Raw genomic sequence first — 17,769 nt, 5'->3', positions numbered from 1 at the left:
CTGCACATCTCGGTCTCTGACTTCGGTCTGACTCTGATCTCTTATAAACTCTATTACATCAATTCATCATACTGAGTATAAGCCAATCATATCACAGGGAACCATTATCTCATCAATGCCACTGAGTTAATATCTTGTTGTAAGATTACATCATCATACTGAGTCGTAAGTACACTTTTTCAGAGTTCCTGCCCTCTACAGGATACATTGTGAAATTCATTTGGAAGATCCTCCAAAAATTTCACTTCTCCAAGCAAAACAAATAAATAATTCGTCCATTCAGCTACATCTTTATTTCTTAAGTTTTAATTTTTAAACAAATATCAATACAGATGTTTTTCAGTGCTTCCCCAAACATAACAACACACTATTATACAAAAATTGCACTTTAGAAATAGTAACAATTTAATTAAGTTATATAAACAATCTTAGAATTATGTGATTTTTTTCCCTAATCCCCACCTCTACCCCCCACACACAAACATACACATCTTTTCCTGGAATTCTTCTCTCTTCACTACAAAATGAAATGGAGCTGAACACAATTTTTAAATGTTCGTGTATTTTCATTTGTTATCAGTCACCAAAACTTAACAATTCATCACCTGTTGGCTAACCTATATTTCCCTACCCTGACACAGGCTTGATCCTCAGGAAACAGTATCCATCAACAGAATCTTGAAGTTTTCCCATCTTCACAAAATATACTTATACTTTCTTCTATAGCTATTGTGAAAACAAGATCACTCTTATAATAAAATATTGAGGTAGGGCTTTTTATGAGTATCTATTTATCTGCTAGACAGCTAGGTCGGACCTGGATTCAGGAAAACCTGAGTTACTATTTTATGACTTTGGACAAGTCACTTAACTCTGTGTGCCTGTAAAATCAGCTGGAAAAGAAAATGACAAACCATTTCAATATTTTTGCCAAAAAAAATCCCAAATAGGGTCACTAGAAGTTGGTCACAGTTGAAATAACTTAACAACAAAACTGTACTGCTAGTGAGAAATCTCAGCATGGAATGAGTTACACTTCTTATGACATTTATATTACTCCATGTCTGCATGTATAATAAGTCTGACTTAGCTAATTAGTATTGGCAAAATGACATAGTTCTATCAAGTACCTGAGTATCTGAGCAAATCCCTTAATTTATCTAGATATCATTTTCTCTCTTATAAAAACGACCCTATTGGATTAAATTATATCTAAGATCTCTAATTCAAAATGATGCAATTCTATATTAACTTAATTATTTGAGTAGACCAGTTACTTTCCTTTTAAATGGTCCATCATGTACTTTTTGATAAAATCTGATTTCTTAGGCTAATATTGGCAACCCACAATCTTAATTTGACTTATTTGTTTCCGAGTTAAACTTAATTCATAGTACATATGGAAATGTAGTATGAACTTCCTTTAATCTCAGTTAAATTCCATTACAGAGATCTCAATTTACTACTGTTTAAGGTCACCTGAAAACTGCTTCATCAGAGTATCTTGTTTAATAATAAATACAGTACTAAAGGTAGCATTAAAAATAAACTAAGCATTAAAAGTAACCCCAAACAATATAATCATATTGTGTCACAGTTTAACATTCTGAATTTTTTCTTTGTTTTTATCATTCTGGATGGGCTTTGAGTTATATACACAGTCAAGGTCTACATATTAAGAGAAGATGGTCCACTTCTATAAAATATTATTAGTTAGCCTTAGTTTATGGTTGCTTTCATAACATAGCTTCATGAATGAAATAAAGAGACTTTTAGTTTAGTCACTCAGCACTAGGACAACCAAAAGTTAAACCAGCTATATTATTGATTCCATAACAAGAATCCTAGACTTTAGGTAAGTTTCTATAGCAACAGCAAATTAATAATAAATCAAATTGCTTGGAGATTAGAAGTAGTTGAAACCTTTGTTAGTCAGTTCTCTTTTTTTCTCTGTGCCTACTTTTTCTATATATATCACATCACTCTGTCCTTGCCTTCTTCTACCTCTTGCTGTCAATCCCTCATTTATTTAACCATTATTTATTGACTATTATATTTAAAAGAACCTTGTTCTTGTTAGGTGCTGACTAATAATAATAATAATAATAATAATAATAATAATGCTATCCTTTATCAATCAGAAAAGGCCATTAAAAACCTGGCCATTTGTTAAAATAAAAAAGTTTACATCAATACTATTTATACTATTTTCAATTGCAGGAGCCTTCTTTCTCTATGCTGGATTTGCTGGTTTGGGACTCATTTTCATCTATGGTTGTCTTCCTGAGACGAAAGGGAGAAAACTGGAGGAAATTGAATCACTGTTTGAAAACAAATTATGTACATGTGGTACTTTAGATTCTGATGAAGGGAGATACATAGAATATATTCGAGTGAAGGGAAGCAATTATCATCTTTCTGACAATGATGCTTCTGATGTGGAATAAATTTCAGCTGCTGATCTATCTAAACAGATTAAAAAAAAAAACTTCTGGGGGAAGAAAAATAGCTTTTGATGGATTTTATTGTCCTATTCCTGGCCTGGTTCTCATTTTTACAGTCTAGTTTTAAATACCTTCATAATTTTAAAATAATTGTAATTATTATGTGCAATAAATTTTACTGAAGAGCAGAAAATGGATTCACAGATATTGAAATCTACCAATTCTTGGCCAAAATTTGGTTGTCCATGGTTAACATTTAGTCTCCTGACATCCTTATTTCCTGACTAGCATTATATTTGTGACAATATAGCAAAAATAAAAAGCAATCTAAAACATTGAAATATGATTTCCATCTAACTGAAAAGATTTTGGCTGCTTTATATAGGGTGTTACTCTCCTAGAATACTATATCTGATATCAGTTTGATCAACCATAATTTACCTATTAAAGGTCATTAACAAAGATTATTTAAAGTTATGTCAGAATTCTAAAAGTCCCTTCTGTATAGACAGACCTACTTCTCACCATCATGGTTTAGTGGAGTTTCTCTTTCAAGCCAAATCAGGTTCTAAGAGAAGATGCAATAGATTGACTGCATTTAGAATCTTTTAAAGACAATTTTGCTATCCTCAATTGGCACAATAAGCTAATACAATTTGATAATTGCATTTTTTTGCCAGGATAACATAAAAGAGTTTTAACTGGATTTCCTAATTAAATAATAATTTAGATACCCAGTTGCAAACAGAAAATAATATCAGGTCACCATTTCATTAAAAACTTTTTTGTTTTTGTTTTTCCTAAAATGTTGCTTAATAATAATCTCTGGCTTATTGATATTCATTTTCTCTTTATTTTTCTTTTGTTAGCATTGTGCAAATAACTCTTAACAGATCTTTCTCTCCATTAATTTCATTAAATTTATGACTTGAAACAATAACAAAAAGTTAGGGATACAAACAAGTCTGTTTTTTAGTAATACTTATTTCCTTAAAATTGTTATTTCTATTTTGATTTATTATTATTTATTATATTAATATGGATAATGTATTGCTATCTATTTGGGTTTCTGATTTCTTAGGCTAATATTGGCAACCCACATTTACCACTACCCACATTTTTTTTTAACTTTTAAGGGATATGTTGGTTTTGGGTTTGCATAATCTTCACGCTTTTATAATATTAAATTAAGAAAACAGATTTTTATTGCTATACCCCATTTAGACTTTTCCTTCCCTATCTAAAAATGGTTATTGAATAAGATAGTTAATGACATGTAGGTGATGAATTTTAACACTATTTTAATGTATTTGTTTAATGTCTTTAAATACTATTAGTTTTTCATTTCCATATTTTGACCTTTGTAATTTGGGAAGCTGTCTTTTTAAAATAGTGCAACCTCAAATTAGTAATCTAAAAAGCCTAGATAATATTTACCTAACTCAAAAAGCATTCTCAGCTACTAGAGCCTAGTAAATTTCCTAGTAAAGGAAATCTATATTACAAACACTGGAGGGGCTAATGTTCAGTGCGTTAAAGAAACTAGAAAACTTCTTGTCCAGATGAGACACTGTCATTTCTTTCATAATTGTATTTTTCCTTGTTAATTTGTGACAGCTCCACAGGGCAAAAGTTTTCTTTTTTGGTTTTGTAGTGACCTGAAGACAGAATATTAGTTTGCTGTTGAATAGTAACATTAACAGAGATAATCTAATATTTAAATCATACAATGAACAAATATCACCTAGAAATAAAAGATTGACAGCTATCTTTATTTGTCCCTAGATTTATTCATTTATCCCTGTGATTATGCCAGAATCAGCATAATATGTATGAATGCAATTGCATCTCAAATTCCAAAACACTTGCAGCTCTTTGGGAGCTTGTTAGGATTACAAAGCACTAGTGCATTTTGGAAAATATAAACAAAGATATTTTTTGGAAATAATTCTATTCAATTAAGTAAACATTTCTCCAGTGCTTACTATGTGCAAAGTATTGCTAGCACTAGAAATACAAACAAAAATAAAATTGTTCCTGCTCTGAAGGAGTTTGCACTTTACTTTTAGACAAAATATGTTATATAAATGCTAAGGGGGAAAAAAAGACAAAAAGAATAGGCCAGGAGGACAAGAGAAGATTTTTATGTAGGATTTGAGTGTATTTAAAAGAAGCTAAGAATACTGTGATTAAGAGGTAAGAAAGGAGTAGGAAACCATTTGTATAAGGTAGGAAAGATGAGATAGAATTTCATATAGAGGAACAGTTAGCAGACCAGTATAATATAATGCTATTTTATGCACAAAACTGGTATCTATACAGCTGTAGGACAGATTTCTACCCTTTATGTTTTTACAAGCTCTCTTCATAGTTATTTATAATGAGGATCTAGCCTATTAAGTCCATTGTCTAAGCTAACTTATATGTAGGTTAAAGTCCTGAAATTGAAGGGGGAAAAAAGAATATATCATTGTCATTTTATATACTAAAAATAATTATCTTACTCTTGTGATATTCTCATATGAATATTTGTTTCAATGGTCGTATTATCATTTGGTGTTTTTTGGAAAGGGGGCTTCAGGAAAAAAAATGTAATTTAATGTACAATTTTGCCCTCTTGATATTTCTTACCTTCTATATTGGTAAAGTAGAAAATTGAGCAATTGTGGTGTTAGATGATGAAGAAAATCTCTAGTTATTCAGTGAATTCAGTTTACATAGAAAATATACAAAGCATTGAACCTGTATTCTTCCCAATATTTTCTCCTAATATTTCCCGACATATCTAATAACCACTTCAGTTTTTCTAGTTTGTCTGTATTCATTGCCTTAATTATTTACATTTGCCTTTGCTGGATCCTCAGTTCTTACATTGAATACACAAACTTATTTGCCACTTTTTTGAAACTTCCCATCTATATTAAAAGAAAGTGATTTTTTTTTTTAGACCAGGTCTCTAAATGCAGTTGTTGACATCAATAAATTAATTATTTTCTTATTTGTTACTGACATCGTACTTTCACCTCCTACCCCCTTTTGGTGTTCTATTTAAGTCTTCCTTTTTTCCCCACTTTATATAAAGGTAAAGAGGATATTCCACATATTTTTAGATACTAGACTAAGGCACAATATGAGAATTATTTGTAATTTTTAAATGTAATAAATACCTGAAAAGTGAGCCTTAAAAATTAGTTTTACTTTTTGATTCAGTGAAGATTTGTAGAATATGAAGAAAATTAAGTTTATATTTTACAGAATTTTTAATATTATGCTTTTTTAGTTATAAGTGAATAACTAACACAATATACTTGACAGCATTCCATGTAAAAATTCCACAAAATAATGATGGTAGAATCTTTTCATATAATATAATAGAATTTTGATTTGTTAAATTAAAAAAATCTGAGCACAAAATCATTTTATTAAATTTTTTTGAAAGAGAATGTAGATTTCTTTCTAAAGATGCATTTTTAATTCTGGTGCATTGTGCTTCAACTGAAAAAGAGGTGAAATCCCTGCTGTTTCCAATTTTATTGATTTGAAATTAATTAGGAAAGATAATGTTGGATGTATTTTGATAGAATTATTAGATTATAATATATTGATATTTCAATTTGTTCCTGACTCAGCTATATAATTTGTTTAAAATCATATTACTCAATGAACTTTATGAGAATATTTGACATAACAGGCCTTTTTAAATTAACAAGAAAAAGGAAAAACAAATTGAAGCAAAGAATCATAAATTAAGTCTTTTTCATTTTTATTACCATTTAAAATCTCTTATGTATGGAAAATTGTCATTCAGGAAAAAGAAGTAAGTAGGTGCACATAAGTGTAGAAAAATGGTGAAACTCACAGATAATGTGAAAAATAATAGCTATTCTATAAAATATACTCCATACACAATTTGGGATAATGAAACATTTGTTCATAATTTATGTATTAGTTTCTGAGTGTTGTAATTAATTTTATGGAAAATATTTAGAGTATTTAAAATTATGAGCACAATATTATGGGATAAAATTGAGAAAATATTTTCCCATGAGCCAACATTTTATGATTTTTCAATTTGCAAAATGTATATCAAGATCTACCAGTACTAAAAACTTTTTTAAAAAACCCCACCATTTGCACCATTATAATAAATTTCTAATAACCAAATCTTAATTGTTGTAGTTGTTATTGCAAAGTTTTGTGTAATAGACCAGAAGCAAAGATGTAACAGTGTGTAGTATAAAGACAAAGTATTTAATGGAAAATGTAATGTGCTTATTTGTAGTTGCTGCCTATAAAAATGACTCAGATTGTTCTCTGGGTTAATTACAAAGCTTTGTTTTATGTGCAGAAATATTGGTCTTTTAAAAATCAAACTTCATAGCCTTTTGTATATTAATGTCAATCTTAATTTATGATATAATTTAGAGTTGTGGTGGTCTTTTGAATGTCAGAAAAATAAGCACTTCTTTGATGTTAGAATTTTTTTGTCCCTGTCTTCCAAAATATAGTAAAATGTGTAAAAAGTTAAACAACTTATTATTAATTCTATAGTGAATGCTGCTGCTTAGAAAAGGAGCACCACCTGTGCCAATAATGATCACTATGGTATTTTGTATCAAAGTATTAATGATATTTAAATTACATGAGAATATTTTATTCAATAACTTGTGTTGAAAAATATAATTGCTACAAATCTTTTACTTTTTATTGAATACATAATCTGTTTGAACTTGAGTAACTTGACTTGTACAATTTTTAATTTGTTTATTTTTTTTATGTTTTACTTGTTCACACTGGTTTTAAATGGTTAAATTCACATTGAACTTGTCACATCAATATTAATAAGAATAGTAGAAAGGTACTAACTAACAAGATTTATTTAAATATTTTGATGGATCTGTATTTTATCATATGGGTATTCCTTTCACTGATGCAGAGTGTAATACCAAATAACATATAATATTCTTAAAATAGAAAACCAAGGTTTTATTATTTTGAAATATTTACCAGTTTTACATCATGTCTTTTTATGGGAAAGACTAAAGAAAGTTGATACTTAAAATGAAAATAGAAGATATATTGGTAATATAAATGCCCAAACAGTTTTCCTAGGACTTTTTTTTTTTGACAATTTCTCTTGTTGTTATAATATCTTTTAGATGTAACAATTATTCAGATTTATATTCAAAGTCTATAATATTCATTAACAATCAAAAATAGTTTTTGTGTTATTCTTAAGATATTTCAAGAAATATTTTAATACCCAAGTGCATGCTCTATCATTGAACACTTACCATATTATAGAAAACTAATCTGAAATGTACTGCCAGACTTAATATTCCGAATATCTTTTAATAGTAATATATAGTTTCCATTTCTTTTAAATTCATTACAGCGTATATTATATTTAATTGTATATTTCAAAGAATCTAAGTGATGTAAATTTAATTGTCTCATGATATTTTGTTGAAATTAAATCTTTACATAAAATTTAAATCTTTTTTTAAAGTGTCAGTGCCAGAATTATGAATAAAAGAAATAAAAGTTTAAATTGTTCATTAAAAATTTTGCCACTCCTTGCATTCTTTCCAGGTCTTGTGAATCTTAGAAGTTGGAGAATGTTCAAAATCAAAATAAAAAATTTACATGCACTATCAGAACAATAACTTTTAAGAAAAGCAAATCTGGTTCTCTATTTTTATAGAAAATTAAAAGTTTTATAAAACTTTTGTATGTATATTTATATATACATATACATTTATATACAGAGAGATATTAGTAAATGTTTTACAGCTGACTCTGAAGGAGGGGAAATACATACATACATAACACATTTAAAAAATTTATCTTAAGAGCTATTCCTCAGTTGATAAAAGATCAAAAGATATGAACTATGGCCAAAGAGATATGAAATCATGCATATCCTATGACTTAAAAATACCACTACCAGGCATGAATCTCTAAAGAGATTAAAAACAAAAAAAAAGGATTATATGTACAAAAATATTTATAGCAGCTCTCTTCTGGGAGCAAGGAATTGGTAACTGAGGGAATGTCCCTCAATTGGGGAATGACTGAATAAACTGTGGAATGTGATTTTATGGAATATTATTGTTTTATGGGAAATGATGAGCAGAAGGCTTTCAGAAAAACCTGTAAAGTCCTCTATGAACTCAAGCAAAGTGAAACTATTGTGTACAAATAGCAATATTGTGGGATGAGCTGTGAATGCCTTTGCTATTGTTAGCAATACAATGATCCAAGATTACACTGAAAGACTGCTAACCACACCTAAAGAACTGATTGTTTCTGAATACAGATTGAAGCATACCTAGGTTTTGTTGTTTTTTTTTCTTTTATTTTATTGTTCTTGAAGGTTTTTTTGGGGGGGAAGGGGAAATTGTGTTTTCTTTTACAATATGACTTTTATGGTAATGTGCTTAATTTCATATCTGCCTTCTTAATGGGAGATGGATGTAGGGAGAAAGGGAGAGAATCTGGAACTTAAAGTTTTAAAAACCAATGTAAAAAATTATTTTATATGTAACTGGAGAAAAATTAAAATATTAAGCATAAAACAAGCATTTCCATAACACAGTATGATTTTTTAAAAAGAGATTCCACATGAAATCTATTCTGCACGATTTGCAACTCTTTTAAATATATCATAAAGATATCATGTAAATGTCTTTTCTTTCTTCTCTGTACCTCACCCTAAATATGACTACCATTAGATACAATTATGTATATATGTGTGTATATACACATGCATATGTGGAAAATAATTTTATATGTATTTCTATTTATTAGTTCTTTCTCTGGATGCAGATAGCTTCTTCCTTGGTAGTTGATTTGAGTATTTATATAGATCAAAATGACTTTTCAGTCAAAGTTCTTCTTAAAACAATATTACTGTCACTGTATACAATATTTTCTTGATTGTGTTCATTTTTCTCTTCATAATTTCATGTAAGTCTATTCACATTTTTCTAATGTCATCAAATTCATAATTTTTATAGCATACTAATATTTCATTCTAATAGTGTACCACAACTTGTTCAATCATGTCTCAATTGATGAACATCCTTGTAATTTCCTATTCTTTGCCACCACAAAGAGAGCAGTTATAAATATTTTAGAACATACAGGATTTTTTTCCTTTTTTTCCTAATCATATTTTGAAATATACCTAATAGTGGTATTGCTGGGTCAAAGGGTATAGGCAGTTACTCTTTTGACATAATTTCAAATTACGCTCCAAAATGATTGAACCAGTACACAATTCTATCAGCAATTAATTAGTACCCCAATTTTCCCAAATCCCCTCCAAGATTTGTCACTTTTCTTTCAATCATTTCAACCAGATACATGTAAAATTATATTTCAATGTTATTTTAATTTGTTCTCTAATTAATAATTAATTTAGAGCATTTTATAAGACTATAAATTGTTTTGATTTCTTCATTGGAAAACTGCATGTTTATATCCTTTGACCATTAATCGTTTGAGGAATGATTTGTCTTAGAGATTTGACAAATTTCTTCATATTTTTGAGATATGGAATTTTTATCTGAGAAGGTATAAAATTTTCCCCAAATTTTATGCTTTCCTTCTGATCATGGCTACATTTGTTTTATTTTTCCAAATCTTTTTAAATTAATGTAATCAGAATTATCATTTTAGATCTCATTTTGCTCTCTATCTCTTGTGTATTTATAAATTGCTTGCCTAACCAAAAATATGCTAAGTAATATGCTCCATAACTTTCAAATTTTCTTGTAATATTTCCTTTGTAGTTGAAAGACTGAAACTACTATGTTGTGATCCATACTCAGTCACCACAGTCCTCTTTCTGGGTGCAGACGGCTTTCTTCTCCACAAGACCACTGGAACTGGCCTGAATCATCTCATTGTTGAAAAGAGCCACATCCATCAGAATTTATTATTATTGCCATGTACCATCTCCTGGTTCTGCTCTCTTCACTTAGCATCAGTTCATATAACTCTCTCTAGGCTTCTCTGAAATCATCCTGCTAATCATTTCTTATGGAAAAATAATATTCTAAAACATTAATATATGATAACTTATTCAGCCATTCTCCAACTCATGGGCATCCACTCAGTTTCCTGTTTTTTTTTTTTTTTTTAATTAAGGTAGCTTTTGAAATTAACTTGTATTTTTTTTACTTTTTAAAATTTTTTTATTAAAGCTTTTTTTTTCAAAGCATATGCATGGGTAATTTTCAATATTCATTCTTGCAAAACCTTGTTTTCCAAATTTTTCCCTCCCTTCCCCCTACTCTCTCCCCTAGATGGCAAGCAATCCTATTTAAGCAGGTACAATTCTTCTATACATTTTTGCATAATTATCATGCTGCACAAGAAAAATCAGATCAAAAACAAAACAAAATATGAAAGAAAACAAAATGCAAGCAAACAACAAAAAGAGTGAAAATACTATGTTGTGATTCACATTCAGTTCCCATAGTCCTCTCCCTCATCCCCAGATGACTCTCTTCATCACAAGACCATTGGAACTGGACTGAATTATCTCATTGTTGAGAAGAGTTATGTCCATCAGAATTGATCATCACATAGTCTTGTTGTTGCCATGCACAATGTTCTCTTGGTTCTACTCACTTCACTTAACATCAGTTCATGTAAGTCTCTCCAGACCTCTCTGAAATAATTTCTTAAAATAATATTCCATAGCATTCATATACTATAACTTATTTAATCATTCTCCAACTGATGGGCATCCATTCAGTTTCCAGTTTCTTGCCACTACAAAGGGGGCTGCCACAAACATTTTTATACATGTGGATCTCTTTCTCTCCTTTAAGATCTCTTTGGGATATAGGTCCAGTAGATACACTATTGGGTCAAATGGTATGCACAGTTTGATAGTCCTTTGGGCATAGTTCCAAAGTAGCATTATTTTAAATGTGATATCTCTTACAATTTCTTTCAAGGTTGTGTTTGTGATATATAGGAACATTAATGGTATGTGTAAATTTACTTTATATCCTGGTACTTTGCTAAAATTATTAATTTTTTTCAATAAATTTTTTAGTTGAGTCTTTAGGAATTTTCAAGTATATCATCATATCATTTGCAAAAAAAGCAAAATTTTATTACTTCATTTCCTATTCTAATTCTTTCTATTTCCTTTTCTTTTATTATTGCTATTGCTAGGATTATCATATTGATCATATTGATGATAGGGGACATCCTTATTTCACACCTGCTCTTACTGGGAAGACTTTAAGCTTATTCTTATTACAAATAAATGCCTGCTGATGGTTTTAAAGAAATCCTTTTTTATCAATTTAAGAAATCTAAGAGAGAAAAAATAATAGTAATTTTTACAGCCTGGGTCAGCTGAACAGAGAGAGATCTACAAACACATCTGATTAGGAGCACACAGTGCTGAATACCCTGAAACAGAAAGAGACTGTGCACTAAGGGAAGAGAATGTCTGAAATTCAGCACAGAAAGTCTTAAACCTGTGCATGATGCATAAACAGTGCTTTTGAATAACTTGCAGTTACAATATGCTACAGAGTAGAGCCAACTAGCTGTTCTGTCTCTCACTATATAGTTGTATATATAGTATATATGAACTTCAAATATATTTATATATTCTAAACTTCTGCTGACTCTGGTCTCAAATCTGCAATTGCCTATTAGTAACCTTGACCTCAATGTCCTATTTTAAACACTTTCCAAATTGAACTTAACTTTCCCCTCAAACCCTCCTCACTTCCAATATTACAGATATTGTTACAGATCCAGAGTGGACTAAGAAAGGGACTTGTACTGAGAGGTTGCTTTCCATGCTGAGGAGCACAGATTAAGTGCACAGCAAACAACAGTCTTGTGACTCATATTGCAGGAGCAGAATGGGGTGAGCCTGAAAGACTGTTTCTCAGATCCAAAAGCAAGTGTAGAACTTGGAGAGCTCAGACTACGGGGGCAGATTTTCTCTGTACTTCAGAAGTACACAGACCTCAGCCCATCAGATCCAATCAGATGTAACTTTAAAATCTGTTACAAGCTATTGATATCTCTATTGGTATATACTTTCCTCTCCAAAATATATTTATCCCTTTAAATTAAATTTAAGATGTTACATTCATATTGAGATTGCACTGTGTGTGACATTAATTAAGCTTTTTAATTTTGTGTAAATAACTGATATTCACTCTAATAAGACACTACATCATTATAATGAGGGTAAATGAAAAAAAATTGAATTGTTTTAAAAATGTTTTTATCCCATAATATTTGGAGGAAAGTAATTTTCTTTGGTATGAGTAATCAATCTTAGATTCCCAATAATTATATTCCTATTCTACTGGAATATGCTGCCTACTCATTCAATATTATTATTTCTTTTAGTTAGAATGTGTCATATTTTAGTTTAAAATAAGGCAGAAAATTTTGCCTTTTGAAATAATACAAAAAAGATAATTTTATTCCCTTTCATGGATTATTGCTATATTTTCAAGAAAATTACAAATGTGTCATTTTGTTCTCTGAGGCAACAATAAGGAAAATGCTACTGTCTGAATATTTGATGTGTGTTTTTCTAGTGTCATGCTACATATCACTTTCTTAGCCCAATGTACTGCATAATATTTGTGTTTCTTCCATTCTCTTGGCATGCACAAACATCTCCACAAATCTGATGATTTGGTATGATATCAATTACAGTGCATGCAGTGAAAAATGCAGTTTCATAGAGAAACACTTAAACATTGTACTAACTGAAAAATAATGTTGAAAACAAAATAACCTTATAATTCATTATGTATATATTTTATCCAGATTAATCAAGAAAAAATTTAAAAAGGAATATATGATGAACTTCAAATATATTTATACATTCTAAACCTCTGCTGACTCTGGTCTCAAATCTGCAATTGCCTATTAGTAACCTTGACCTCAATGTCCTATTTTAAACACTTTCCAAATTGAACTTAACTTTCCCCTCAAACCCTCCTCACTTCCAATATTATTGTCAAGGACACCACCATCTTCCTAGTTCCCCAGACTGGAAACTTAGGTATCATTCTTGACTTTTCACTCTCATTCCCCACCCACATATGAAATTTGGTGCCAAGGCCTGTGGATACTTTTGTATCATCTACAGCATACACCTCCTTCTGTCTTAAGAACACTGCTCTCACCCTGGTGTAAGCCCGCATTACTACATACCTGGACTAATGGAATAGCCTGTTGGATGACATTTCTGCCAAAAACTTCTCCCCACTCCTGTCCATTCTCAACTCACCTATCAAAATGATCTTCCTAAAGCATAAGTCTGACCAGGGCACTGAATAAACTTCAGTGGCTCCCTATTAACTTCAGAATTATATATAAAACCCTTTGTTTGACATTCATAGCCCTTCATAACCTGCTTTCTCCTCACCTTTTCAGTCTTCTTTACATGTTATTCTCCTATCCTCACATCCCCACCTCTACCACCACAATTAAAAACTATGCTCTTCTTATGAATAGGTATTATCTTTTACTTTTGGGGGAGGGAGTATCTACAGCACTCAGCTACAAGGAGTAGTAGAGCAATCCTCAGGATTTGGACCAAAAGACCATCAACAACTCTAACACCAAGAAATTGTGCTCAATGAATGCCCTTATTAGATATTGGCTAGGAAAAATCCTGATAGATTTTGAGTGTATCATCTTGTTCCAATCTTGAATCTGAGCTATCAGACTGTTTGAACAATCCTGTCAAATTACTTTCCTCAGTGAATTTAAATGTATCTGTGGAGATAATAGGGAGAAAAAAACTTTTATAAGTTAATTAACATAATTCAAGTCACATGACCAACAAAAAGAAAGATTCTGGTACCCACTAACTCTCAAAAATATGAATTATTCACTAGAGGTAGAATAGAGAAGTTATAACTGTTACATGAGATAAGACAAAAAGTCCAACAGTGTAACAGTCTTAAGAAAAAAATACTGGAGAATGCTAAGCCTTGAAAACCTGATGCATCACCTTGTATGAATGGGGCTCTATAGATAAAGGGAACAAAATCTACAAAGACAAAAATATTGTTAGAATACAGAACTAATACTTGTTACTTTAGGAGCTAAAGACATCCTTCTTAGAAAAGTATGATAAAGAAGGAAAACAAACCAAAAAAATAGTAGGAAGAAAAATTAGAGGGATTTTGAATTAAGCATTTGGTTGAGTAAAAAAAAAGAGAAGAATTTTATATATAAGAATAAAATGAAAAGGAAAAAAAATCAAAAGGTTAAGTTATGGCTCTTTTCAACAATGAGGTGATTCCGTCCAATTCCAATAGAATTGAGATAGAACTACCTGCATCTGGAGGGTTAGGAAAACTGAATATGGATCACAACGTAGTTATTTTCGTTGTTTTTGTTACTGTTTGCTTGCTTTTTTTTCTTTCTCTTTTTTTTCCTTTGGATCTGAATTTTTCTTGTGCAGTCTGATAAGTGTGGAAACATGTTTAGAAGAATTGCACATATTTAACTTATATTGGATTACTTACTATTTAGTGGAAGGATGTGGGGGGGAAGAGAGTGAGAAAAAAAAAACCAAAGTTTTACAAAGGTGAATGCTGAAAATTATCTCTGTATGTATTTTGAAAATTTTAAAAATTATTAATTAAAAAAATTTTTTATAAGGTTAAGTAATTCCTGAAAATTGTAAAAAGGGTTGAAAATGGAAGAAGTAGTGGGTTGAGGAGGAAAACAAAATCTGTGAGAACAGAGTAACTGTAAAGTAGATTAAACAAATATAAGTGACAGGATAAAATACTGTAATAAAAGAGGAATGGAATACACACAACAAACAAGCAAGAAAGTCAGAGGAAAGCAATACTAGACAGGAAAGTGGATAAAAATATCAGATAAATTCATATTTAAATTTGAACAAACTGAACAACAAAATGAAAGAAAGTGATAGGATAAGAAAATGAAACTCCATAACACATTGCTTTAAATACACACACACACACACACACACACACACACACGTGTGCGCACTTAAAAAACAAAGACATACAGAGAATAAAAATTTGAAGCAGAAACTAAATTTATTATGCAACATAAGCTGGAGGGGGAAAAAAAGTAAATCATTCCTGAATCTGTGCTAAGAAAACCTCAAATGGGGTCATGAAGAGACAGACAGGACTGAATAACAGCTGAACAACTAAGTAGTGATTGATTCCATTTTGAGGGAAAGGTGCTGACAATAACATTTAACAATTAGAACCATAATTAAGGCAGAGCATTTGGAACTTTACCTTAGAACAACAAAATACAAAGGTATAAAAATCATTCTAAGAACTTAACAAAGAACTAGATTTAAAAAGGAAGCTACCAGATGTAATCTATTGTTAATAAAACTCATATACTACTACAGTAACTAATTTCCCCTTCATTTAATTTATTTGAATTAATTCTTGCTTTGTTTTAATTTGATAAATTTCAAAGACTTTTTAAGGACATGTTTCAAATTACTTATATCAGATATGCTGAAGGACACCAAAATTACAGTTAAAAAAGTGAAAATGATAGCAGCTTGTTTCCTTTCCAGGACAGGTATTCATTGTCATCTGATGACTACATGCTTTTTGTCATCCTTTTCAATTCTGATAGTGGTCATTTAATTTTCTTCTTTATTTTTTAAAATCGAATAAAGCAATTTTTTTTTATTATTATTGTTTTACTGAGGCAATTAGGGTTAAGTGACTTGCCTAGGGTCACAAAGCTAAGAAGTGTTAAGTGTCTGAGAACCAGATTTGAAAAAGTTCTCCTGATTTCTGGGCTAGTGCTGTATCCACTATGCCACCTAACTGTCCCCTTTATCTAATTTTTTAATGAAACCAGCACCTAGTTTTATTTATTAGTTCAATAGTTTTTTTTTTTTTCTTTTCAATTTTTAAAATCTCTCCTTTGATTTTCAGAATTTCTAATTTGGTCTTTAATTGGAGTTTTGGACTTGTTCTTTTTCTAGCTTTTTATTAGTTGCATGCCCAATATATTGACCTACTACTTTTCTATTTAATTGATGGAAGCATTTAGAAATATAATTTTCCTCCTGAGAAATTTGGCTGCTTCTCATAAATTTAGGTATGTTGTTTCATTATTGTCATTGTCTTTAATGAATTTGTTTTTATGATTTTTTTTCTTTGACTCACTCATTCTTTGGGATTAGATGATTTAGTTTCTAATTCATTTTTAATCTATTTTTTCCATGGCCCTTTATTGAATGTATTTTTATTGTATGATGATATGAAATAAATTCATTTACTATTTCTGCTCTTCTGTATTTGATTGATACTGTGTATTTCCCTCTGTCCTATTTTTCCCCTTTTATCATTCTTAGTCTTTTCTTTAACCCTGTCCTTCTTCAAAAGTGTTTTGCCTCTACTTTCTCCCCAAGATCTGCCCTTGTTTTAGTCAGTATCTTCCTTTCAATTATCCCCTTCCTATCCTGCTTTCCTGTCAGTATAGATGTCTATTTCCAATTGAATGTGAGTTATTCCTTCTTTGAGCCAATTTCAGCAAGTGTAAAGTTGAAGCAAAAGACCATTGTAAGAGGTCTTTTGTACCTCTTCATATGAAATAATTTACCCCATTCTATTCTCCCTTCCCTCTTCTTCTGGTGCAATCCTTTTAATTTTTTTGGGAAGGGATATCATCCTATCCATGCCCTCCATGTATACTACTTGTAACTCTTCTAAAAGTGATAAAACTCTTAGAATTTTAAATGCCCTATAGTGATAGATGTCTTAAGACTTAACAAATATCATCTTCCCATATAGAAATGTAAATGGTCTTTTCACCAGGAATAACTGAAAATCCACTATTTCTATTTTTTCTCCCTAAAGAATTAATAATACTCAGTTCCACTAGGCAGAAGATAGTTGGTTATAATTGTAGCTCTTTGCCCTATGGAATATCGTATTCCAAGCCCTCTTATCCTGTAATGTAGAAACTGCTATTTTTTTATTTTACTAATTGGGGATCCATGATATTTGAATTGTTTCTTTCTGGATGTTTGCAATATTTTCTCCTTGACCTAGAAGCTCTGGAATTTGGCTATATTATTCCTGTCGGTTTTCATTGAGGGATCTCTTTCAAGAGGTAATCTCTGATGTGAGAAAACTGGGACACTGATGTATTATTGGTGGAGTTGTGAATGAATCCAACCATTCTGGAGAACAATTTGGAACTATGCTCAAAAAGTTATCATACTGTGCATACCCTTTGATCCAGCAGTGTTACTACTGGGCTTATATCCCAAAGAGATACTAAAGAAGGG

General features: G+C 30.5%; 1 protein-coding gene across 1 annotated transcript in view; it reads left to right on the top strand.

Annotated features, from left to right (window-relative positions):
• The window catches only part of SLC2A13 (solute carrier family 2 member 13), a 141,902-nt gene extending 133,893 nt beyond the window's left edge, over positions 1–8,009 (top strand). The window contains exon 10 of the mRNA XM_052000189.1: positions 2,221–8,009. Coding sequence (XP_051856149.1) covers positions 2,221–2,447 — 227 coding nt within the window. The 3' untranslated portion in view covers positions 2,448–8,009. The remainder of the gene's footprint in view (positions 1–2,220) is intronic.
• The last annotated feature ends 9,760 nt before the right edge of the window (positions 8,010–17,769 follow it).

Source organism: Antechinus flavipes, chromosome 5, assembly GCF_016432865.1.
Source record: "Antechinus flavipes isolate AdamAnt ecotype Samford, QLD, Australia chromosome 5, AdamAnt_v2, whole genome shotgun sequence".
NCBI classification, from domain to species: Eukaryota; Metazoa; Chordata; class Mammalia; order Dasyuromorphia; family Dasyuridae; genus Antechinus; species Antechinus flavipes.
The sequence above is the reverse complement of the archived record's forward strand: the minus strand, read 5'-3'. Positions and strand labels throughout refer to the sequence as shown.